The following is a 24,509-nucleotide window of genomic DNA, read 5'->3' as shown; positions in this document are numbered from 1 at the left end:
TAGATATAATGTCTATTGATTTCTTTGGTTTAAAGAAAGAGCTGTGTACAGTGATAGAACTTCTTTTCCAAGAAAAATAGTTCTCATTTGTTTTTTGAGCTATGATATCATGTATTGCCCCAAGATTTATGCCTGGTGTTATATTTCCATTTAGTGTTTTCATGTGTTCTGGTAACAAGATGGTTTATTTCAGTTTCAGTGCATAACTGTTTTTTCTTAAAACTTTTTATTTTATATTGGAGTATTCCCAATTGATAGTTTCAGATGAACAGCAAAGGGACTCAGCCATACATATACATATATTCATTCTCCCTCAAACCTCTCTCCCTCCAGGCTGCCACATAACATTGAGCAGAGATCCCTGGGCTATACAGTAGATCCATTTTAAATAGAGCAATATGCACAAGTTGATCCCAAATGCCCTAATTATCCCATTCCCCCATTCTTCCACTCTGGTAACCATGCGTAGGTTATCTATGTCTGTGAGTCTGTTCTGTTTTGTAAATAAGTTCATTTTTATCTTTCTCTTTCTCTGACTTTCTTCACACAGCACAACAATCTCCAGGTCCATCCATGTTGCTGCAAGGAAGCACCCTCTATATTCCTTTTAAGAGGGGCCCCCCAAAGCCAAACCTAGGCAGTAATAACCTGAATTGCACCAGCACAATTTAATACGATGCCATTACACCTAAAACATTTACAACAGTTGCAAATCTACTTATTTTAAGCACAGTTTATATAATACTTTGACAAACAAAAATATACACTTAGAGCTATTATATGTCTCTATCTGCTCCGAAGCAAACTTACAATAAATTATACATTATACCAGAGTACATTTTGTTAAAGGCTAAAAAGAAAAAGCCACATTCATGTTTAAAATACAATGCTAGCTCATTATTTTAAAAAAAAGAAGCTAACAGCCATTATGTAAGATTTACTCATTTCAAGCTTACATTCATTTGATATTCACATCAAATTCATTACTTATAAGATTGGAAATGAAGCTGGCTTTTAACACTGTTTGGAAGTTTGTTCCTGACATTTCAGTTCAGCTATGAGCTTGCTATTTTGAAAATTATGTATGAAAAGAAACATGAAAATGACACAAGAAACACGTTACACTCTTTGTAAAAGTATGAAAATAAAATCTGTGTTTTATTCCTGCGCTTTGTCCACAGATATCACCTCCAAAGAGTGACACAGTGGTGTTTGAGATGTTGCTGTTTTATTTTCATCGAGAATGGATTTTTGAAAATTAGGTCCACCAAGGAAAAACAGAAGTTTGCAAAGCTGTGAATGCTTCCCATGATGTCAAGAAAGAGCAAGTGATGAGCATAATGCATTGTCTACCACATCTCACAACTTGGTTTCTTCCTTGGAAATTGGGGAGTTTGTGTGTAAACTAGCCTAAATAAAGACATTATAACTGCTGTTTCATTCCTTTGGATACTCAACTTTTTGTGTCCTTTTAAAAGAATCATCTTGCTAATATTTAAGCATTTACAGGTGTATTTTACAGTAATCTAGTTTTTATGTATATCTCGTTTGAGAGTAGGAAAGAAATAGTAAGTTAAATAAAAACAGAATATTATTTATTAGCTTGAAGTATTTAAGCTTTCCGGTTTTTAACATTTGGGACAAGATGAATGCTTTTCCCACTTTATCTTTCTACTATTACAAAATGAATGGAATTGGAGAAAATTTCACTATTTGTATTTATTCTTTTTCTCTGGATTTAAATATGGTGATTGGACTACTGTTACCCAACAAAACTGTAAAATATAATATCAGTAGAGACACTACTTCTCTATTTCATGCGACTATAACATGGGTAATGTGTTTCTATGGAAGACTGCCTAAAGGGGTTGAAACAAAAATTTATAGTGATGAAGTGGGTGAAAATAATTATTCACACAGAATGCTAGAAAGAGGCTCATGTGAAGTATCATACTTGCAAGGAGCTGCAGTTCGTCAGTTTATTACCTTTACATAGAAGTTCCCACCTTTGTAGTTTTTAAAAAAAGCGTGGCCTCTTCCTGGTTCTTCTCTCAACCCAGGTACAAGAACCTTGGTACTCCCACACTTACTGGTCCCCAAAATGTGCTTCTTTTCAAGCACTCCATAGAACAGTGAACATAGAGCAGATGCTGAGGAAATAGGTGAGTAACAATAATTCTCTTTTCATTTATGTTATATTTGATGTTTTGTAAAAGTTCTGAATGCAATGTCTTATTCACCATCATGCTTGGATAAATCATTAAAAATATGGGTGAAGGTGAAAGTGTTAATCACTCAGTCATGTCTGATTCTTTGTGACCCCATGGACTGGAAATATGGGAATGACAATTAAAATATGGGAATGACAAGTAAAATTACTTATTTTCATATTTAAGAATTACCCTGTGAATTAAATTCATGTTTAATAACATGGAGAAGGAAGCAGCAACCCGCTCCAGTATTCTTGCTTGGGAAATCCCATGGATAGAGGAACCTGGTGGGCTATAGTCCAGGGGGTCGCAAAGAGCTGGACGTAACTGACCACTTTCACTTCACTTAATAACAAAGGAGATTATTATTTGTTGCCTTTTGACAATTACAATAAACAAGGAATTCTAGCTCCCTAAACACAACTTTTGGACTTAAAGTTGACACTTCACTTTGTCTATGAATTGCAAAAAAAAGGAATTTTTTTTTTGAATAAGTGTGTTAGTTTGAATGACTCAGACTGTTTTTCTTTATTGGATCAAATGTTCAGATAACTTTTCAGCTGATTAGTTCATTCTGCTTTTGTTAAGGTAGCTCCAGTTATTTCTACTGTGTGACTGGTGGAAAAACATTTAAAATTCTAAAATGGATACAAACCATAATGTATAAATATACAAATATTTTTTTTTAACTCCAGAAAAGGAGTAAAACAATATTCAATGACTAACCTCATGAAAGTTATGTAGATACCAAATGTTAAAATTGATGGCTTCTTTCCTTTAGGATGCATTTTTACTTTCTCCTTTCTTCTGCATTTTAAAATTCACTGTATACCATTTGTAGTAGTGATTTGTCTAGTACCTAAGACTGGCTTCTACAAAAATGTGCTACACAGTAGCTTCCTTGACACTCAACCATTCTCATTAACAAACATTCAAAATTGAGTGGCTTTGCTTTTCTAATTTTACCACTATCAGTAGTGTGGTTTGTCTCTCACCTTGATAGGCCATGTAGCTATAAGTACATGGTGAGCTATAAGTACTCACCTTATAAGTGGCTCAATTTCACTTCCAATACAAATAGACCATCAAGAGATGACATTTTTGTCATGAAGCAAAATGTTCCAAACCTCAGATGAAGGTAAAATCGACTGTTGTTCCTGGCACTTTCTCTTTAATGGCCTTCTTGATTTATCACTGCCAGATTGCCTAATGATCACGCCTTTCTCACTTTACATACTTTCCCCAATGCATATGGTAGTCATATGGTAGCTTTAGATACATCCAAAGGAGCCAGGAATACTCTACCACAATGCACTCTACCTTACTATTATCTTTCATGTCAAGAAATGCTGCTACGCAATATTTTTTTTGTTTGCTTTGCCTGTGCTCAGAATAACACATATCACCAGTAAAAGAAAAACAAACATTCAGCAAATGTTATAGTTAACAGGAAAGAAGAAATTACTCATCACACCAGAGAAATCAGCTGACAAATTCACTGTACCATCCAGTGGAGTGACAGGAATTATTCTTATAACTTCAGTGTGATAGTTAAATTGGAATCTCGGGGCATTCTCCAACAAGGTCAGGCTTAAGGCTACTCAAACTCCTTGGCTTTCTCATACCTAAACTTCCTTTTTCCATAATTAAGGGGAACACTCTATTTGGCTTTCTATTTTTTGAGTGGGATTTTAGTCATGTTCAGATACTTAACAAAACTATCGAGAGTCAAAATTAAATGAAGATGAGACGTGTCCATGAAGGAGAGAGAGCTGCTGCTTCAAGGGTCCTTCCTTCTGACTTGTCTTGGATTTGTGCAAGTTAACTACTCTATGGACTTCTGTCCTCCTCATTGTTATTTTTTTTTTTAAATATACTGTATATGCTGCAAACCACCCTTCCAGGACTAGTCTGCTCTAATGCTCCGAGAAAGCAGAGTTTTATGCAGATGTGGTTACTGTAAATTATCCTCAGTCCCAGAGCCCTCTGGACTTGAATCCATTTCCAGAAGGGCCTCCTGATGAGTGAAGGTCGAGCTGAGAGTTATGCTCTGCCGTGGCTTCACAGGTGCGAGTTCATCTAGTTTAATGTTTTCATTTCTAACCAGAACCGTCTTGTCCATGTTCTCTTCACTGTGCCTTGCGACAACAGCATCGAATACATCCAATTTTGGTGGTAAGGTTCCACTTTCAAACAGGTATTTGGCTAGATAGGAGATGCAAATGTTGGATAAGAATGAGGTCACCATGGCGAGAGTTTTAAATGGGAATCTCTGGTTATATATGCCACCTTTATCAATGTAATAGCCAGGGTAAAAGATCAAAGGCTGCAGGTTCAGGTAGGGCTCCCCGCCAGTGACTCGCAGGAAAAGGCCCGAGACGTAACCTGCCGCCGCCCCATACGTGTTGGTACCCTTGATGAAGAGCACGCAGAGCAACTGCGGGAAGATGATGATGTAGACCAGGTCAGAGCTCAGGTACCAGAGCCCATACACCGTCTTCGTCAGCAAGGCCATGGTCATCGCAGAAGCTCCAAACACGAACACCGTGATGCGCATGACCCAGACGATCTCCTTGTCGGAAGCCTGTAAGAAATCGCCATCCAGTCAGTTTTTCTCAGAAAGTGCGGGCTTCTCCAGGAGGAGAATGAGATGCCTTCCTGTGCTTTAAAGCTGTCCTAAAGAACAACTCTGGTTCAAATGGCACTGCCTACAGGTAAAACCAGCAGCAAGGAACAGAGCAATCTAGGTGACCTTCATTGTGAACCTGGGGAGGAAATTCAGTGATCCGTATGGAGGAACCAGAGCGCACCTTTGCGCTGCTCGCTGAATGTCAGAAAGAGACTCAAGATGCTGCAATGTGGCAGTGAGGGGGCGTGGCCTATCTGGCTTCCTCTCTCCGTTGAGAATAACCGCCTTACAAAACAAGTGGGACTACTTAGATGCTATATGGCAACACTTGTATAACATAGTATAAATATTGTCTTCAAATAATAGTTAATAAGCTTTTAAAAAATCATGACACTAAAAAAAGTATTATGGTCTTTCCTGATAGCTCAGTTGGTAAAGAATGTGCCTGCAATGCAGGAGACACCGGTTCCATTCCTGGGTTGGAAAGATCCGCTGGAGAAGGGATAGGCTACCCACTCCATTATTCTTGGGCTTCCCTTGTGGCTCAGCTGGTAAAGAATCTGCCTGCAATGCGGGAGACCTGGGTTCCATCCCTGGGCTGGGAAAATCTCCTGGAGAAGGGAAAGGCTACCCACTCTAGTATTCCTCTGGTCTGGAGAATTCCATGGACTGGATAGTCCATGGGGTCACAAAGAGTCAGACATGACTGAGGACTTTCAGTTTCACTTTCAAACAAGTATTATACATTGTGTATTTAAGTGAAGGCTGAGAAAGGAAATTTGAAAATTGAAAAATTAGGAGTTGAATGCAGATTAGAATCTAAAGCAAAGCATTAATAGCAACACAAAGGGTACTATGGAGGATTAATTCCTTATGTACCTCATTTCACTGTTAAGCACAATCTTATTCATCTGCAACTAAAAAAACATACCTAATCCATAAATTATTGTTTGTGTATTTTGTAAAATTTATTTTTCTTGTCTTCATTTTAGAAAGATCATTGTGTTGACAATAACAAAGATTTTCACACACACAAAAAAACGAAGTGAGACCATTGTGTTAACTATGACCTAGAAAACCTACAGAAAGCCAAGCCTGAGTGAGGGAAGAAGATGGAGAGGGCTACAGGCCCCTCAGTGATCATGAGCATGCTGCTCTATGCCCTCAGATTCAGCGAGTAAAGTCAAATTGAGAGGCTATTTCCTGACAAAGGAGGACTTGGGGTTCAAGTGAAGAGCAAAACAAGCATGACACCTATACCTATGAAATAATAACTCACTATGTTCCGCCTACACCAGGTTTTCCTGAGTTTCTTACTGTATTTAAACTCAAAGTTTTCTAAGATACTTTAGGTTTTGTTACTCCCTTATTAGAAAGAGAAGACATTTAAATTATTGCAACATGACTGTACCTCTTGGGAAATAGTTATACTGATGCGTGTCCGTCAGTAGTAGAGTGAATAACAGCATGCATTAAAAACCTTCATATGTGTATTAGTCACTCAGTTATGTTCGACTCTTTGCCACCCTATGGACTATAGTCACCAGGCTCCTTTGTCCATGGACTTCTCCAGGCAAGAATACTGAAGTGGGTGGCCATTTCCTTCTCCAGAGGATCTGCTCGACCCTGGGATACAGTCCAGTCTTCTGCATTGCAGGCAGATTCTTTACTGTCTGAGCAACCAGGGAAGCCTTCACATACAACATATATGAAGGACTTTCATATACAACATAAATAAAGTGTATCATCATTTAACCTTATGTGCTGAATCAAAGTAGGGTCAGATTTTCACAAAGACTATTAATGATATAGAATAATACCTACACAGTAAGTGCAAGGATGAGAACAATAACAACAATGTAATGTTAAAGAAAATATAACTATTCTTACATTTTGTCTGAATGAAAGCTGGTAGATGTTGCGAGCAAACATCGAACTTGCTGACAAGATGGAAGAATCTGCTGAGGACATGACAGCAGCAGAAACGGCTCCAAGACCAAAGTAAGAAATGTACACGGGGCAGAGATACTTGAGGACAATCGGCAAGATCATGTCTGCCTCCTGTTTTTCCCTGGGAGCAAGAGGCCCGTATGCAGTCTGGTTCCAGGCTGTTGATAGAAACAACAAACACAGCCAAAGAGCCATCTATCCATCCGTCTGGAGTCATTCTATTTACTAGGTAGCTTTTGAAATAAATTCAGAACATATGACCTAGTCTAATCGGTCAGAAATCTAATTAGTCCAATGGGGTATGTTAGTTTAATTAGGTGGCAAGTCCATGTATTGGTCCAGTGACATTGTCTCCTATATTCTGGTATCTAATGGGTTTTGGTTACACTTAGTCTTATCCACAGGACCTGCACAGAATATGGTGGTGTGAGATTTTTTAATACAAATTTCTCTTCTGCAGTGTTAGAATGGTGTTGTCTGGCACAGACTCATTGAAAATAAGTATTCTCAAGCTGAAGCCTCGAGGGTTCCTCCAACCACATGGAGATGTGAGAGAACACATAGTGTTTCATTGCTCAGTTATACACATAAGTGGATAAAGACAACAGTGGGCCTCTTCTCACCCATTCTCTTCCTGGATAAAGCCTTGTGGTAGGAGCGTCATTGGCATTATTTTTCTCTTGAGTAAATTCTTTCTTGCATTGAATTTCACTTATTAGAAATAAACATGAATGGATCAAAGACAGTCCCTTTTTATTGAATAAAAAGTGCAAGTATGGGGTTGAAATTTTCAGGCAGTTTTTGGATTCTGTGATAAAAGAACTTGAAATATAAGCTTATCTTTGCATATAAATCTTTACTGTTTAGTTATACTAGTATGCAAGAAGAACACAGCAGAAGCTTTAACAGTTGTTTAGTATAGCTCCTTTTTTATTTGTTGAACATTAATGTCATGATTATAGGACCACATAGGGGGGTTTTCCCTGGATCCTACCATTTTTCCTTCCCTCATTTTCTATTACAATTGTTCAAAGTCATGCTTTTATGTGGCCAGTTTTATAGCATTAACTGGAATATTATGGGACCAGAAATAATACCCAAGGATCAGGAGGAATTAGTAAGTGCAATCAAATTAAGGACGAAACTTAAAAAATGTTCAGGATAGAGGCTAAATGGGAGGTAAGCAAGTCATAAAACTCTTTTTACCAATTTTGAGTAAGATATTCTCTAAGTGTCTTAGTGTTTTAGTTTATCTTTACTTACAAACTTATTGATTGATTTCTCCAAGAAAGGAAACCTTTAATTAACAAACTATTGAAAATGTAAACTGAAGCCTCAAGTTCAAAGTGATCCTTGGGTGGTTACGGTGATGGCAGGTCAACTTCTGAGTCAGTGGTTCTCTACTTTTTTTTCCATTAAAAAAAAAATGGAGTATAATTGCTTGACAATGTTGTGTTAGTTTCTGCTGCACAACAGCATGAATCAACCCTACGTATACATATATCCCCACCCTCTCTTGAGACTCCCTCTCAAACCACATCCCCCTGCCCCTGCATCCCACTCCTCTAGGTCATCACAGAGCACAGAGCTGAGCTCCGTGTGCTACATGGAAGCTTTCCACTAACTGACTGGTTCTCAGCTTTGACTTACCAAGGGAACTTTTAAAAACACTGATCTCTAGCTCTATCTTAGGTCACTAAAAGAAAATCTCTGCGGAGTAGGATAGAAACAAGTATTTTTTGAGTCCCTCCACCTCCCTGGATGATGACAGTGTGCATGTTGGTTGAGAACCAAGGCTGACAAGATCACAGATACACAGTTGATAAATATCCCAACAGTGGTGCTGGGGCCTGCTCACAAATGTCTTATTGGTGAGGTGAGCAGTCAAACAATGTCTGAACTATAAGACGATTTGTTGACGTCTTATAATAACAAAGGCAGATACACGATGGGGGTAATGGGGAAAGTGGGGAAGGGAGGGCAGCTGGGTGCTCGCTGGTGACTTGGGTGAAGCCTGAGTGAGTCAATCAGTGAAGCTGCCAGAGGTTTACCTGTCGATGCGCCAATGGCTCCAATGAGCACAGCTGGCAGAGCCATCACCAGGCACCCGAAAGCTGCCAGGAAAGACAGCACCTGAGCGTAGGTGGCGGAGGATGAAGACAGGACCCTCTGGAAGTAGGCTTGCCACGGGATTCCACCCAGCATCTGCATGGGAGCCATGGGGACCCAGGATGAATGGAGGCAAATAGCATCTATTAGTTGTTTTTATTTTTTTTTAATTTCCTGTTTTATTTTTATTATAAATTTTTAAAAAATCTTTTAAAATTGGGGGATAATTGCTTTGCCATGTTGGGTTGGTTTCTGCTCTACAAAAACGTGAATCAGCTATATGCATACATATATCCCCTCCCTCCTAAGCCTTCCTCTCCTTGACATCCCACCCCTCTAGGTCATCACAGAGCACAAGGCTGGGCTCCCTGTGCTGTACAGAACCTCCCCACGAGCTGTCTGTTTTACACATGGGAGTGTATATGTGCTCATTGGGTATTTTTAAAATGAGATTTTTTTTTTTTATAATCACATTCAGAATAGTGACAAGCAAGACTCTGAAGCACAGAAAATGGTTCTACACTCGTGTTCACTGCTGTCATTGTCACAGTTTCAACTCTGCAGACTTCCTCAAGTTCTTTTCTTTCATAATTATATAGCACAAGATTTTCTTTTCCTTAACTCACCCACTTCAAGCTGCGTTAAAACTACCCAGAAACCTTTAATTTGTTCTCATCTGGAAGTTCTAAACACCACAAAATTGTCTCAAAAACATTAATATTCTGAAACCATGAAGTTTAATTTGAGTCAAAACAACCCAATGAATATTTCTGGATCCCAGTCATGTGCCAGGCAATGGAATGGTTTTGGAGCCCAAAGATGAGTGACAAGTGGTTTCTACTCTTGAGATCACTGTCTGCTGGGAGAACTAGTGCATTGAGGTATTTTCTAATATAGAGAAGATACTAGAATTTCTCTTTATACTCATTTCTACCTTGTACATAACTGTGAGATTGTTGTTTTATTAAGTGATTTACACAATGTGTAGTACAGTACGTATAAGCAGTCTATGCCTACATTGGGGTTGTGCTTAACATTCTTATTTGAGAATATATTATAAAAAAATTGGAGACATTGAACTGGAATGTAATTTGTTGACGCTCTAAAGAGGCACTATGGGAACAATAATGAGAAAGAACTAATCATCTGGGGGTAACAGAGGGAGGTGGAATGGTGGGAGGAAGACTTCCCTAACCAGGGAAGCCCATGGAAGTGACATTCGAGTCAATCCTTGGACGTCAAGGGGTGTCAGTGGGTGGAGATGGAGGGAGGAAAGTTCTTAGGAAATAATCCAACATGAAAAAGAAAGAAACCAAGAGGCAGCCATAATACCACCATGTATTTGGTATAAGCAGAGGTCAGGGTGTGTGGGGGTGGCTAGAGAGGAGACTGGACAATTCTCTAACTGACATAGAGTCAGTGTTCAGTAAATATTTATCATGTGAGTGAGTGAATTGATGAGGGAACTTCCCAGATCACAATGTACTGAAGTTGCTTCTTCGACTGTCTCTCTCATTGGCTCCAAATCCTGGGATATCTGTTTGTTTATCAGGATCTCACATATTGGCTCCAGAACAATTTCCTTCTTATAAAAGCCATGCAAGCTCAAAAAGTTGGCTTAAAGCTCAACATTCAGAAAACTAAGATCATGGCATCTGGTCCCATCACTTCATGGGGAATAGATGGGGAAACAGTGGAAACAGTGGCTGACTTTATTTTTTGGGGCTCCAAAATCACTGCAGATGGTGATTGCAGCCATGAAATTAAAAGACGCTTACTCCTTGGAAGGAAAGTTATGACCAACCTAGACAGAATATTAAAAAACAGAGACATTACTTTGTCAACAAAGATCCATCTAGTCAAGGCTATGGTTTTTCTAGTAGTCATTTATGGATGTGAGAGTTGGGATATAAAGAAAGCTGAGTGCTGAAGAATTGATGCTTTTGAACTGTGGTGTTGGAGAAGACTCTTGAGAGTCCCTTGAACTGTAAGGAGATCCAACCAGTCCATCCTAAAGGAGATCAGTCCTGGGTGTTCATTTGAAGGACTGATGTTGAAGCTGCAACTCCAATACTTTGGCCACCTGATGCGAAGAGCTAACTCATTTGAAAAGACCCTGATGTTGGGAAAGATTGAAGGCGGGAGGAGAAGGGGACGACAGAGGATGAGATGGTTAGATGGCATCACCAACTCAATGGACATGAGTTTGGGTAAACTTCAGGAGTTGTTGATGGACAGGGAGGCCTGGCGTGTTGCGGTTCATGGGTTCGCAAAAAGTCGGACATGACTGAGCGACTGAACTGAACTGAACAAGCTCAAAAGCAAAAATAAACAAAATAAAATAAAACAAGGAGAAATCCTAAAATTCATAATCCCATGCCTCAACTCTATATGCTTCCAAAACTTTTCCCTTTGTTTTGCAACCTGTGAATCAATCTATCATTAACATCTTCCATGTTGATAAATATTTCATCAATAGTTTCAATGACTGTATGAACTGATATATATAATTTACATACCTATGTCTCTGGACACGTAGGTCATCAAGGTTTGTAAGTCAGGTACAATTTGGCCTCCACTGATGAACAGAAGCTCTGATGGGAAGGTGGAGCAAGGAGTGGGAGCCCACTCACCAGGGTGTCCAGGGGTGTTGATGAGCGCTGAGATGAGGATGGACATGTGTGTCACTTACCAACAACAGAAAGCTGTCAAGCCACGTGTAGATTTCAAATGGCTCGATGGTCCCCAGCCAGGGCTTCTGGTACTTGGTGTGCAGGGCAGTGAAGCCAATGTCAGCAACCGCAGAATTGGACAGCGCGAACGGCACGCTGATCCACTGCAACCAGAGTTCGTGAAAGCATTAGTGTGACTATCTGGGACATGCAAGATTTCATGTATTAGTTTTTTTTTTTTTTTCTCATAGATGGCACAGCTTGGTCACTCCTCTTGTTCAGGGGAGGACCTGGAAGCATGTTCTCTGTGGACACTATGGAACACTGATTTAGAAAAGTTAGAGTAAGACATTGTCAGCTTCTGAGCTAATTATGCCATATCACATTGACTGCAAAACCTTTGGGAAGAAAACACTGAATTCGAGGACTTTACATATTTTTATACAAAACATATGAATATATGTTAACATATATATATATATATATATATATATATATAAAACACATGTATTTTCTTAGAATTAGAAGATATCCATTCCTTAAAGTGACTGGGAAGATTTGACTGAAAATAATTTCTATAGCCTAGGAGCAGTTTCATGGCATAACCAAAACTAATGTCTGGAAAGGTTAAGAGGCAAACACAGATCAGGGTCAAGGTTTAAGCTTTAACTCTGACAGAAGTCCTTGAAGGAAGATCACACGCGTTTCCATCAATGTCGGCGTGAAGGGAAGGAGCCCCCAGACCTTCCTAAGAGCTAACTGAGGGCACTTTTCTGTCAAAATCTCACAATGTGATTAGAGTTTTTCATCCAAGTAACGCACAGAGAAATGCGAAATTTCCAATTCTGTATGACTTACTCTGTGTTAGTCATGATGGGGAAGTAGGACGTCTATTAGTTTTTGCTGAGTTAGTATGAAATACCATGTCAGCTCTTACAAAAGGAGAAATGAAGGAAGAAGGGAGGGAGGATGGATGGAAGGAAGGAAGGATGGAAGGAAGGATGGAGGAAGGCGGGAGGGAGGATGAAAGGAAGAAGGAAGTTTGTGAATGGCCCTACTTACCAGTCCCACGAAAATGCAAAAGAGCTGAACGACATCCGTGTAGGCCACAGAGTAAAGACCGCCCACCAGGGTGTACAGGGTGGCGATGAGTGCTGACACAATGACAGACATGTGCACACTGGCCCTGATGATCACGCTGATGGTGGCTCCTGCAGGGATGGGATGGGAATAGCCCAGGTGAAGTTTCACAGTCCAGCTCTTCTTTCTCAGTAACCTGAGTGTGCCTGTACACATCTGTGTTTATATACACATATACGCATACATTCTAAAATGTTCTTTCTTTCTGAAATTAGTGCTTTGCTTACTTATTTATGAGGACACCTGAAACTCACGACTTGATAACAGAATTCCATGACATAAACTGAACTGAACACTACTATAAGGTCCTGCAATCATTCCACCGACTGCCTGAAACTCTGACTTCATTGAACACATGCAGTGTATTTACTCACATCCATGAGAAAAGCAAGCCTTTATGATGAGCATAACCACCCAGCTTCTCATTTTACACTTAGCATTGATTTGCTCTGTTGCATTAACTCTGACCCCTGTCAGCTTTTATCATATAATACATGGTCTAAGGTACCAGGGTTTGAAATAAATTCATAGGAGAAAATAATAAAATTGGTAATAAAATTGCACTTTCCAACTTTTTCAACTTTATGAAAGATTTCTTTCATTTTATTCATTTCCTGCAGCATTCCAATCTTGTTCCTAGGATACAAATGTACTGAAGAGTCATAGATTTAGCATCAAGGGTTTTTATATTCCCTTAAAATTTTTTTTTTACTAGAGTATAGTTGCTTTACAATTTTGTGTTAGTTTCTGCTCTGCAGCGAAGTGAATCAGCTATGTGTATACAAATATCCCCTCTTTTTGGATTTCCTTCCCATTTAGGTCACCACAGAGCATGGAGTAGAGTTCCCTGTGCTCTGTCGTAGGTTCTTATTGGCTTCCAGGCTGGACTCTATAAACTCCTAGGGGAAAATAGAATCAGAACACTCTCTGGCATAAATTGCTGCAAGATCCTTTTGACTCACCTCCTAAAGTAATGAAAATAAGAACAAAAATAAATAAATGGGATCTATTGGACTTAAAAGTCTTTGCACAGCAAAGGAAACCACAAACAAGACAACAAGACAACCCCAGAATGGGGGAAAGTATTTGATAACAAAGCAACTGACAATGGATTAATATCCAAAATATACAAACAGCTCATGCAACTCAGTATCAGCAAGCATCATGTTTTATAGTGATTTTCATCACTATAAATTCATCAAAATTGTAAACCCACTTTAGAAATCCATCTATGCTTTTCTAACTTTATGACTTTGTTTTTTGTGTTTGCTGATGTCTACATTTCTAATAGAATATTAATATCATGGTATGGATAGCTGGACCACTGTGGAGTTTTGCCCTGTCAGTTCAGCATTCACTTGTTGTTCTACATACCCTTTCCTGTTGTTCTCAAGAGTGGTATAGTTTATATTTTGTATTATTAAATGTAGCAATGATATTCCTCTCACGCTAATGTACATGCAACACATTTGTGATTCCTTTGAGTCATTAACTGCAAACTTACATTCTATCCTCACTTCTCAATTGCATGCTAATAGCATATGCAGCACATCTGAGATGAAAATCCATTATCTAAAGAGCAGTATGAGATATTTTGATCTGAGATAACAATGCAAAATATTTTTCAAAAGAATCTTCTTCTTAGTGTTTTGGTTTAGTGAAAGTGTAAGTCACTCAGTCATGTCTGACTCTTTGAGACCCCATGGACTATACAGTCCATGTAATTCTCTAGGCCAGAATACTGTAGTGGGTAACCTTTCCCTTCTCCATGGTATCTTCCCAACCCAGGAATTGAACTCAGGTCTCCTGCATTGCAGGCAGATTCTTTACCAGCTGCGCCACAAGGGAAGCCCATGGTTTGGTATCAAAATTAAATTACTTTCTTTAGTAAAAACCAATTGAGAAAAGGAAAATCTTAGTAAAGAATTGGGAGCAGAAGACAAAGGAAAGAGGTTGGTTATTTACAAGTGACTTTGGACAACTGACTTATTGTTGTATGGATATTTAACAAGTTATTTTCTTTTCTCCTGAGACTATTCACTTCATGTTGAAACTTTAGTTGCAATTCTTTGCCATTCACCTTTGGTCTAGCTCTCTACTGTAATAACAATATTTTAAAGTTACATCCTATGAATTATGAAAAGTTCAATAATTACTCTACTTCTTTTGAATACTGTTTAATTTTCCACCCTCTGGTGAAATTTCTATTAATACTACACCTCCAAAGGTAGGGAGGCTGCATGTTACAGAAGAAAGATCACTGGATGAGGAGTCTAAAGATGTAGGGTTTAGTGTGTGGTGGCTCAGACGGTAAAAGCGTCTGCCTGCAATGCGGGAGACCCAGCTTTGATCCCTGGGTCAGGAAGATCCCCTGGAGAAGGATATGGCAACCCACTCCAGTACTCTTGCCTGGAAAATTCCATGGATGGAGGAACCTGGTGGGCTACAGTCTATGGAGTTGCAAAGAGTCGGATACAACTGAGCGACTTCATTTTCAGTTTTCACTTTCAAGTCACTTCAGTCGTGTCCAACTCTTTGAGACCCCATAGACTGTAGCCTGCCAGGCTCCTCTGTCCATGGGATCTTGCAGGCAAGATTAACAGGAGTGGGTTGCCATTCTAGTAAAAGCTGTCATTTGGCAGTAACTCAGTGGCTTCAAAGAAGCCACCGACTTTCATTTCACTATTAAGCTTGGAATGAATTTTTTTCTCTAAAATATTTTCTAAATCATTCCATCATTTGTAGTGAGTAAAACCAAACCTAGATTCTGGAGAGGCTGTGAAATATTAATTTACTTATGCAGCCAGAAAAATAAATATACTGCAAATAAAGTTATAAAAATTCTCTGAATTTGATCTGTTATGTAAATACACATTTCTTTGAGAAGCTTTAAGGATGTTGTCTATATATATTGAGAAGACAGTTTGAGATACTCCTAAGTTTTACAGGTGAACTATGCACATTCATAGTAAGGTGGTAAAATATCTTGTCCTGAGCTTATTTCTAATAAACACTAATTTTGAAGTATATTCAACTATTATTTTTGAAGAAAACAGAGCTGTTAAATTGAAATGCACATTTTTTAAAATTAGAGCATATATTTCAAGAACAACAGTCATGTTTTCATAAAAGTTCTTTGATACATGTGTATGTAAAGAGAGCAACATTAACATATTTTACATGTATGTTGACATACACACAGATGTAGACACATATTTACTAAAATAACTAATTGCAGCAAAGTTCAGAGTTTAGCTATTATGATTTATAGTTCCAAAGTACTTTAGAAATAATAGGTTTTCATTCTATTCTCCCTTTAGGGCTCTGTTACGTGAATTGATCCTTATTCAGTGAGAGTGAACATTTTGTATTCTGTTAGATATTCAGCCCACTCCTTTTTTGATATCTCAGCAGTTAGTTTGTTCTTAAAACCACAATTTTCTGGCTTTGAAACCAATGACAAATAAACTACCATTGCTACTGAGAGAAAGGTGGGAAGCGAGTTGTGTGTTTATGTAAAATTTCATTAGGATACGGCAGGGGTGGTTGTGGAGCATGACCACTCAGTGCCAGGAAAGTGCAATATTTTCACTAAATTATTACAGTGAAAATTATTTACCTATTAAATTCACTTCTTTTCTACATTAAGTCATTCCTTCATCTGATAGTTGGAGACCACCAAAATAAGATACAATTATACAGTAGTCTAGAGAGAAAGGGGTGAAGAGTGGCGTAAAATATTATCTGATGTTACAGAGACCAAATCTGATGACAACGTGAAACTAGAAGAGTAGCCTGTGGTCTAATGCATAACACAGAAGGAGATTCATGTCATCTGACTTTTTTTTGGGCCACTTAAAGCCTGACTGTAGATGTAAGCCCATTGATTCCATTTGTAAGAGGAGTTGGAGATGACAGTGTCCTGGATGTCACACAAAGACACAGCTCATAGAGGAAAGATAAGGAAGGCCCAACTCTGTGAGTCTTCAGGAAGGAACTCAACATTCAGTGGGATAGCTTAGACTTATTCCGGATGAAAAGGGAGGGTGCTGAGCCTGAAGCTTGCCCACAATCCCACTGAACTCTCTCACTTCCGAGGTCTTATGAGTGGGCTGAGAACTCAAAGACAGGTTGTTCTTAGCATGGGTGGATCTTGGAAGTAAGTTAGACCACAAAGAGTCTAAGTGCATTTTTCAAATCCCTGAATACGTCACACTCCAACACTCTGGATGAAATGGGATTCATTGAGAAAGGAAAGACTATTGTTTTCCTTTCTCTCCTTTGAAGAAAGTGTAGGTATGATTCGTTCATTCATTCATGTGTGATGGGACAATAAATGTTAATAAGACTCAGGCCCTGCCTTCAAGAAATTCATAATTCCTTTTGTGAACGTTTGGAAACTGGGAAACAGGTAAATAGCCATGTAAATACAAAGTAATAAATCCAATGAAAACAAAATTTCTGGTTCCGACAGAATCCCAGAGGAAAGGCATCTGGCAAGTTCAGGATGACTGCCTGGAGGAGGTGACATCTGTAGAAGATTTGAAGTCTCTTTCTGGTTGGTTTGAAAGGAAAGTGGGGGCTGTGCATCCTAAGGAGGGGTCACTGAGCTTGCAAAGCTCTGGAGGAAGGGAGAAGGAAGAGCCCAAAAGGAGCTTTTCCAGCCCAGTTTAAAGGTCTAGTTTTAAGCAGTAAAGGGGTGTGATCAGATTCAATCTAATCTACTGTGTGAAGATCATGGGAGAAGGGTGGCCTTGTAAGCAGCAGGGTGGTGGTGTTAATCTAGGTAAGCGAGGCTGGGGCCTGTGGCTGAAGATAGTAAAGCTGTGTATCTAGTGCTTGTTCAACCAGAGTGTGTATGTGTGCTAAGTCACTTCAATTGCGTTTAACTCTTTAACTGCATGCAGAAGGGTGTTTTGTTGGTTCTCACCTAAGGCTGAGAAGATGGCTGCCGCCCAGAACATCTCTCCCATCAGTGCAGGGATGAACAGGAGCCCACCCATGCGCTTCCCGTAGATCTGCTGGAAGGGGTCTAGCATGGTCACGTAGCCCTTGGAACGCATGGGTTTTGCAAAGAACAGACCACCTAAAGGAAATTCAAACAAGCTTTAAAGAGAAACTTGAAAATCTGCAATATAAAAGTCCTTGCTAACCTTTTACTGTGTATAATTTCTCAAGGGAAATGAATTTTTTAGAATACTTCTATGTGTTGAGGAATCAGTCTGCAAAATCCCGTGAGTACAGGACCAAGAAATATTTAGCAATAAAGTGGAAATTCCTTAACACAACTACCGTTGTAGGCATCCAAGACTGTACATAGCATGGCCAAATCATGTGGACTGAAAAATGTGGACCAGCTCAGCACTCCCTTAAATGTCTATACACCTGTATTACTCAGCAGGCCATTCATCTGATTAAGCACAAGATCCAACAAAAGTATTCTAAGAGCAAAAAAAAAAAAAAAAAAGGAACTGTGTTAAATAATATTCTTGACGTTTTACTAGTTTGATTTATAACAAGATATTCAGGTACAATTCAAATTGATTCATTTTTAATGATATGTTCACACTATTTTGGAAATAAAAAACATCATTACACTAAGAAATTCACTGTGCTGATTGCAAAACGATCAAGGGAATTTTTCTACATATTCCATAATCAAGAGAGCCAGTCAGCTACACATTCGTGTTACCACTTTCTGATAACAGTGACTTCAGTGGGATTTCCCACATAGTCATGCTGTTTGACTTAATCTTTCGGTTGCCATTTATACCCCTAATCTTTATGCTTTGCTGACTGAGTCACTCAGGTATAAAGCTTTTCTTACCTAAAATCAGACTAAGAGAATATCCAATGGGTGCCTGAGCCCATGCCAAGCCGTAATCTGGAACATACACGGCCTCAGCTGTCCCGTTGATGTAGCCTCCTCCAACCCAGGTGGCTGAAACAGGATGAGAAGCGAAGGGGAGATGTGTCATGCCTGCTGTCCCTGAGACCTGCTCAGCCCCACAGGGCGCCCCTGAGCCCCGAGAGGCCTGTGGGACTGCCACCAGAGACATGGCTGGTCTGGGTGGAAGTGATAAAAGAGTGAAAACTGCACTTCGGATTTCTAAGACTCATCATGGAAAAATAAGTATTAAGACTTCTCAATCTTTTTTGTACTGGTTACACAGCAAAACTAAAACATTCTTAACATACTGAGTTAAGTAATTCTATTATTTAAGTTAATTCACCTATTTTTTTGTGCTTTTTAAAAAGCGATATGTAGAAAATTGAAGATTACATTTGTGGCTTACATCATATGTGATATATTTCAAGACTGCTTCTATTCTTAATAATGCTACAACTCTCCCCCTAGCTTCCATAATATGGAATCAAGTGTCTTGATTTCAAGGGCCTTTTATTTTAATTGCATTGATTTTTCTTCATTGATCATGACTATTGTCTTCAAGGAGTGAAGTGTGTGTGTGTGTGCAAGTATGCATGCGTGGTTGTGGGTGTGGGTGCTTTCCATTAACAGAGTCACTTCACAAACATGCTGGGTGCATAGGGTTTTGGCAAATCTATTCCAAATGATAATGTAGTTGTACTTACTACCTTACACTGTTAAGGAAGTGGAGGGAGGAGGGTGCCAGGTGATGTAATTGAACTTAAATTGCTTTTTCCTTCTCTGTCTCCCCAAGGACCTGACCTACACTTAGGGCTCGGGTCAGCCTTCAGGAGAATTAAAATGTTGACTGCATGCCCATTTGCAAGTCTTTGTTCTAATCTGGGTCTTTCAGGCAGACATGTGATATTTCATAAAGAATAAGAAGAACTATGTCTTCTTCAGATATTATTTAATAACATTTTTGTAGCATAACAGCTGAAGAAGGGAGGCCATAGAATCAACAAAAACATGTTTTGATTAAACAACTTTGGGTCCAAAATGATCTATAAACTATCATTTTCTCTGAGAAGAACTGTAGTAGTTGATTTTTGCTGAAATGCTAAAGTTAATGGAACACTCTAATCTTGGCAGTTTTTACCCTTTGAAGAGTATTGTCAAACTATTTACAATAATCCCTAGGTATAACTGCTGTAAAGTTATGAGGAATAGAGGCTGGCACGAAGCTTACCAAATATGAGACTGAATTCTGGGCTGCAATGGGGAATAAAATTTAACTCTGAAAAATTCTCTGAAATTTCACAGTTAGAATGTTTGTAAAACAAATAATTTGTTTATGAAACTGCCAAAGACAAGTGTTTCTTGCCAAAATTTATCTGGCATTTAATCCAAACCCAAAGCAAAGGAGAGAGAGCCTTCAGTGGTTGATCCAGTTTTTAAAAGGTCAACCTGAAAAGACCTTCCTGCAAAGGAACTTTATATACACAAATGGAGAGTTTATACACAAAGTCCTCAAGTGGACAAATGATATTTAGCAGCCACCCCATCTTCACAGCAGCTTTTCCATGGTGTTGATCAATAACAAATGCTATGATGTGCTTTTCTCATCCTAAACCTGGTGAAATTTTAAAGACTTTCCTCCCCACCTCCCCACAACTGGCAAGTAACCAAGACAATGACTTCTCACAGCACAGCCCCTGAGGCCTCACCTTCCTGTCAGGCACAAGGAATGTTTTGTCACGTTAAGTAAATGCCTGATGGTCTTATTAGTGATTTTATTAGGTCTTATTAGCACAACATTTATTAGTGATCATTTTTCATTGTGTAGGTCTCCTCTCCATCTCCAGAAAGAAAACTGGTGCTTGAGTTAAAATATCATAATTACAAACTACAGTATTAAAATATTATAATATAGACAGGCAGACTTGGGTACTTTTTTGTAATTAAAGTCCCTCCATCAATATGGTCATTTGCATGTTTGTATATTTTCACATCAGATTCTTGAGAACAAGGATTCTTTTAAATCACATGCATTTTTATTTTCAATTTTTATTCCTTATCAAATAACACAATCAATGAATCTGACAAGTTTAGATAATATGGTTCAGATTTTAATTGAACTATGATATTCATCAAGGCTCTGTTTGGTTCTGAGAAAAAAATCTTTAAAAGCTACATTCAAGCAGGACATGTTATAAGAAATACCATCATTCAAATTTTTTCAATATAGTTTAATAGCCTATTAGATTAAAATCACTCTAAATGATAAAAGAACAAATTCTGAGATATTACCTTTACGAATATAATTAATGTGTTATTTAATTAGAGTAGTAGAAAGTTACCATAATTTACAATTAATAAAATACTTTAGTATGCAACAGTTCATCTATTCTTTTCAACCATTTGAGTGAAATCAACAACTGTCATTTTATTTTGCTTTTCTTCTTATTTTCTTTGTCAAAAGAGAAATCTGAGGGAGATATAATCACAATGCTTTAATTCACTTCAGATACCAGTATCCCATGTGGGTCTTTAGAGGAAAGAAGAGATGTTTGTGCTCTAATGAAAACTGAAGATGAAGACACAAAGGTGCCTGTATTGTTCATCACTAGCTGGATAATAAGGAAAAAACCAAGAAAATCTGCACCAACGTTTCAGTAAACATCTGCAGGTGATAGGTAAGTGGGTGATTCTTATTCTTCATGTTTTTGTATTTTTTCTGGTTTTGTTTATTATGCATCATAGAAAATATTTTGTAAAACATATTTTTTTTCTGTATGTGTGTTTATGTAGAAAAAATGAGAAACAGGGTAAAAGAGAGCTCTTTTCACCCTGGGTATCTTTATGGAGAAGTGGGGAGAGGCTGGGTGTGGTTCACTGCGTGGCTGCCAGACCTGGCTCCGGTCCTCACTAACCACACAGGTCTGGGTCCTGACGTAGCCCAGAGCCCTTCCGAGTGCTGTCATGAAGATCGAACAAAACCATGTATGACTGGCAAAGAGTTAAACAAACAAAATGTGAATATCTGAGAGGCAGAATCGACCATCAATAAATTATTCTATGACACTGTAGGTTTCAAATGGCCAAACAGGGATGCAGTCTGCCCACATTGGTTTGGAAAACTTTTTGAAATACGGGGTTAATTATTTTTAACTAGCACTTCAGGACTGAAATTTGGTATCATTCTGATATGGTTTCCAGTGGGATATTTCTCCACTGGGCACTCATAGTAATCCTGTTGGTATGGATTATGTTGATAATATTTAAAAACCTAATACAACTCTAAAGTGAAATGTGTGATGTTAGTGAATATGTATCAAGTGATAGTATGGATATGATTTTAAATAGTTGTTTTTCAGTATTATTTGAAGATATTAACAACCGAGAAGAACAGAAAAGAAAAACAAGTCACCACTTAATCGGAACCACCTTTGGCGAAGGAGGAGAGACTCTGGGGGCTTCTGGCATGGAGGGGTTTGAATGGGTGACAGCTGCAGTTGGTGGCTGAAGGATTCTTACTAAGACACACCCTGATTTTTCCCTTTCATATCAGTATTCCTGAAACCTTTTCCTCAGATCCGTGGATTCATAACACGTGATCGTCTTCCTGTGAGTAAAATTATTTCACTACATGGGAGAATAAGGTTTCAAAACAGGACATCAATCAATTTGGAATTGGGCTGCCACCAAATTGACTTATTTAGTTTTAAAACCATCACTGGTTAGTGTTCACTGACTAGTTAGCATTCATTAAGACAGCTCAGTCACAACTTGATGCCTGTAGTAAGGAGTAAAAGGAGATGCTGCCTGCATCACATCAATGAACAGAAACACAACTTGTGAGACTCGGGCACTTCTGCACATCCCCCCTCCCCCACCTTTGTTTTCACTGCTTCCACCCACCCAGCTGTCCAGAGCCCAGATTTCTCTCACTGATGCTCTGTCCAGTAACTGATAAAAACATCATTTGGTCCAGTGCTACTGGGTTGAAAATATTTTAAAAGTATATAAGTAGTGAACACAGAGACTCCCTCAAGGACAAAGAAGGAGGTTTGCTTTGTTCGCCTGAAGAGCTATGGCAGGGATGGCACAAAGGTGGGCGTGAGGGGACCCACCTGTCATGGTGAATCCGCCCACCAGCAGCCCGATGTCACGGCCGCCCACGATGATGGCCTCACTACGCTCCTCCGCACTGCCACTGTTCTTGGTCCGCCAGGCAGCCCAGATGCCAACCAGCAAGATGAGAAGGTAGAACACCACGATGGCTACCAGCCCTTCCACCTGGAAATCCATTGTCACTGAGGGCTTTGGGCTCTGCTGCGGCAGCTACTTCATTAAGACTTCTGCGAAAACACAGATGCCTTACAAGCCAGCCAAGCAAATACAGGCAGCCCGGGTAGACCAGCTGGCTCCTGAGCGGTGGCCACTTAAAGAAGAAGTGCATTGAAATCCCATGTTCACCTGTGGCTGACAACAAGCCTCCATTCCATCATTCTATTTCTGTTCAACAACTGAACCTTGTCTTGGGTTTGGAAGAAACAGAGAAAATGGGGGTTTTGCTGTTTAAGAAATGTACTCATTTTGTATTAAATTCTTGCAATGTAAAATTAACGTTGTGTTTTAACCCGGTAACTTGGGCAAGAAGACACTCACAAACAGCAAGTCTGTATTTACTTTGGAACCAAGTACTATTCAATCCAGAATTGTTCAGCAGTGTAGATGCATCATAAAGATTCACTCCGAGAACCCATGGATAATCATTCATTCATTCAATCATTATCCCATCCCTCCTTTCAAACATCTTCAGGGAGTGGTTCCAAAAGTAACCTGACATGCAAATATCTGGGGGAAAAAATTAGGAAGATCAACTTCAAAACCACATGGGCCTCCAATTTTCAACAAGTGCGGGAGGATTAAGTTATGGCAACCACTAAACGGGTGTGCTGTTTAGAGGGTCTCCCTCCCTCGACCCTCCCCATCCAGTCTCTTCCCTCTCTCCCCTGCTCCCTCAGTGGCACAAACAGGGAAATGACTTAAAAATACAGAAATGCCTGAAACATAACGGAGCATCACAAGCACTAAAAGCAAGACCCTAAGAAGAGACGCGTCAAGTTCTAATGCCTTTAATTTCTAGAATTCTTGTTCTCTCGTATCTTCCTCTCGTGCCCGTGGCTATTCATTCTCCTCAATTGGCACAGACAAGTTTTTGGGGAAGCCAGATCTCCGTGCATGCAGATGGGCGACAGACCTTGGGCCAAAGAACCAGCCTCCGTCCCTTGGGCTCAGAGAAGGCGAAAGGAGCGCGAGTGGCGAGTGAGGGGGGGGGGGAGGGGGGGCTTTGCCTTTGCAGCTTTAGCACCCCTTGTTTCCCTCCCCACCCGCAGATCTCCCCCATCCTGCTCTGGGCCGATCCTTCTGCGCCCCAGGGTCCCTCCCGCGGCGTCCCCGGGACCCCTACTGCACCCCGACTTCACAGCCGCTCGCACCCGAGGACCCAGGCTGCGAGACCCGACCCGCCGGGCGTCCCCGCGGGAGGCACAGAGCCGCGTCGGAGGGGCGGCCCCGACGCGCTCCTACCTGGAGTGGCCGCCTCGCAGGGAAGCGCTCCGCGGGTCCAGGCTCCTCTCGGCGGAGGCTGCACCGGACACTGGCGTGTGGTGGGGCCGCAGGGCGGCAGGCCAGGAGGGTCCGACTCCCGAGGCTCCGCACCCCGAGTCTCCAGAATCGCTGCGCGCGCGAAGTTGACAGGTGTGGGCGCGGCGCGGGGCGCTCGGCGCGGCCAAGTGGCGATCGATCCAGTATTGGCCACAGTCCCCTTTATAAGGGCGGCCGGTCGTCAGAGCCGGGGAGGCGGACGTCAGAGCAAAGTGCCCCGCGAGCCGGCGGGCGTGGGGCGCAGGGGACGCGCCGGA

The 24,509-nt window shown here is 40.1% G+C and overlaps 1 protein-coding gene across 2 annotated transcripts; it reads right to left on the bottom strand.

Annotated features, from left to right (window-relative positions):
* Positions 1-298: 298 nt before the first annotated feature.
* Positions 299-24,509, bottom strand: SLC5A7 (solute carrier family 5 member 7). 2 transcript variants are annotated; one of them, XM_061155348.1, is made up of 9 exons: positions 24,175-24,509; positions 22,713-22,940; positions 18,538-18,651; positions 17,641-17,796; positions 12,633-12,781; positions 11,591-11,734; positions 8,841-8,994; positions 6,730-6,947; positions 299-4,794 (listed from the first exon to the last, which is right to left on the bottom strand). In XM_061155348.1, exons 2-9 carry the CDS (start codon positions 22,888-22,890, stop codon positions 4,165-4,167), a joined length of 1,743 nt encoding a protein of 580 aa, XP_061011331.1. In that variant the 5' UTR covers positions 22,891-22,940; positions 24,175-24,509; the 3' UTR covers positions 299-4,164. The 2 variants fall into 2 exon arrangements, with proteins under 2 accessions (XP_061011331.1, XP_061011332.1); XM_061155349.1 differs by having other exon boundaries at positions 22,713-22,878.

This window comes from Dama dama, chromosome 11 (genome assembly GCF_033118175.1).
Source record: "Dama dama isolate Ldn47 chromosome 11, ASM3311817v1, whole genome shotgun sequence".
In the NCBI taxonomy this organism is placed as follows: domain Eukaryota; kingdom Metazoa; phylum Chordata; class Mammalia; order Artiodactyla; family Cervidae; genus Dama; species Dama dama.
This window is presented reverse-complemented; position numbering and strand designations above follow the sequence as displayed.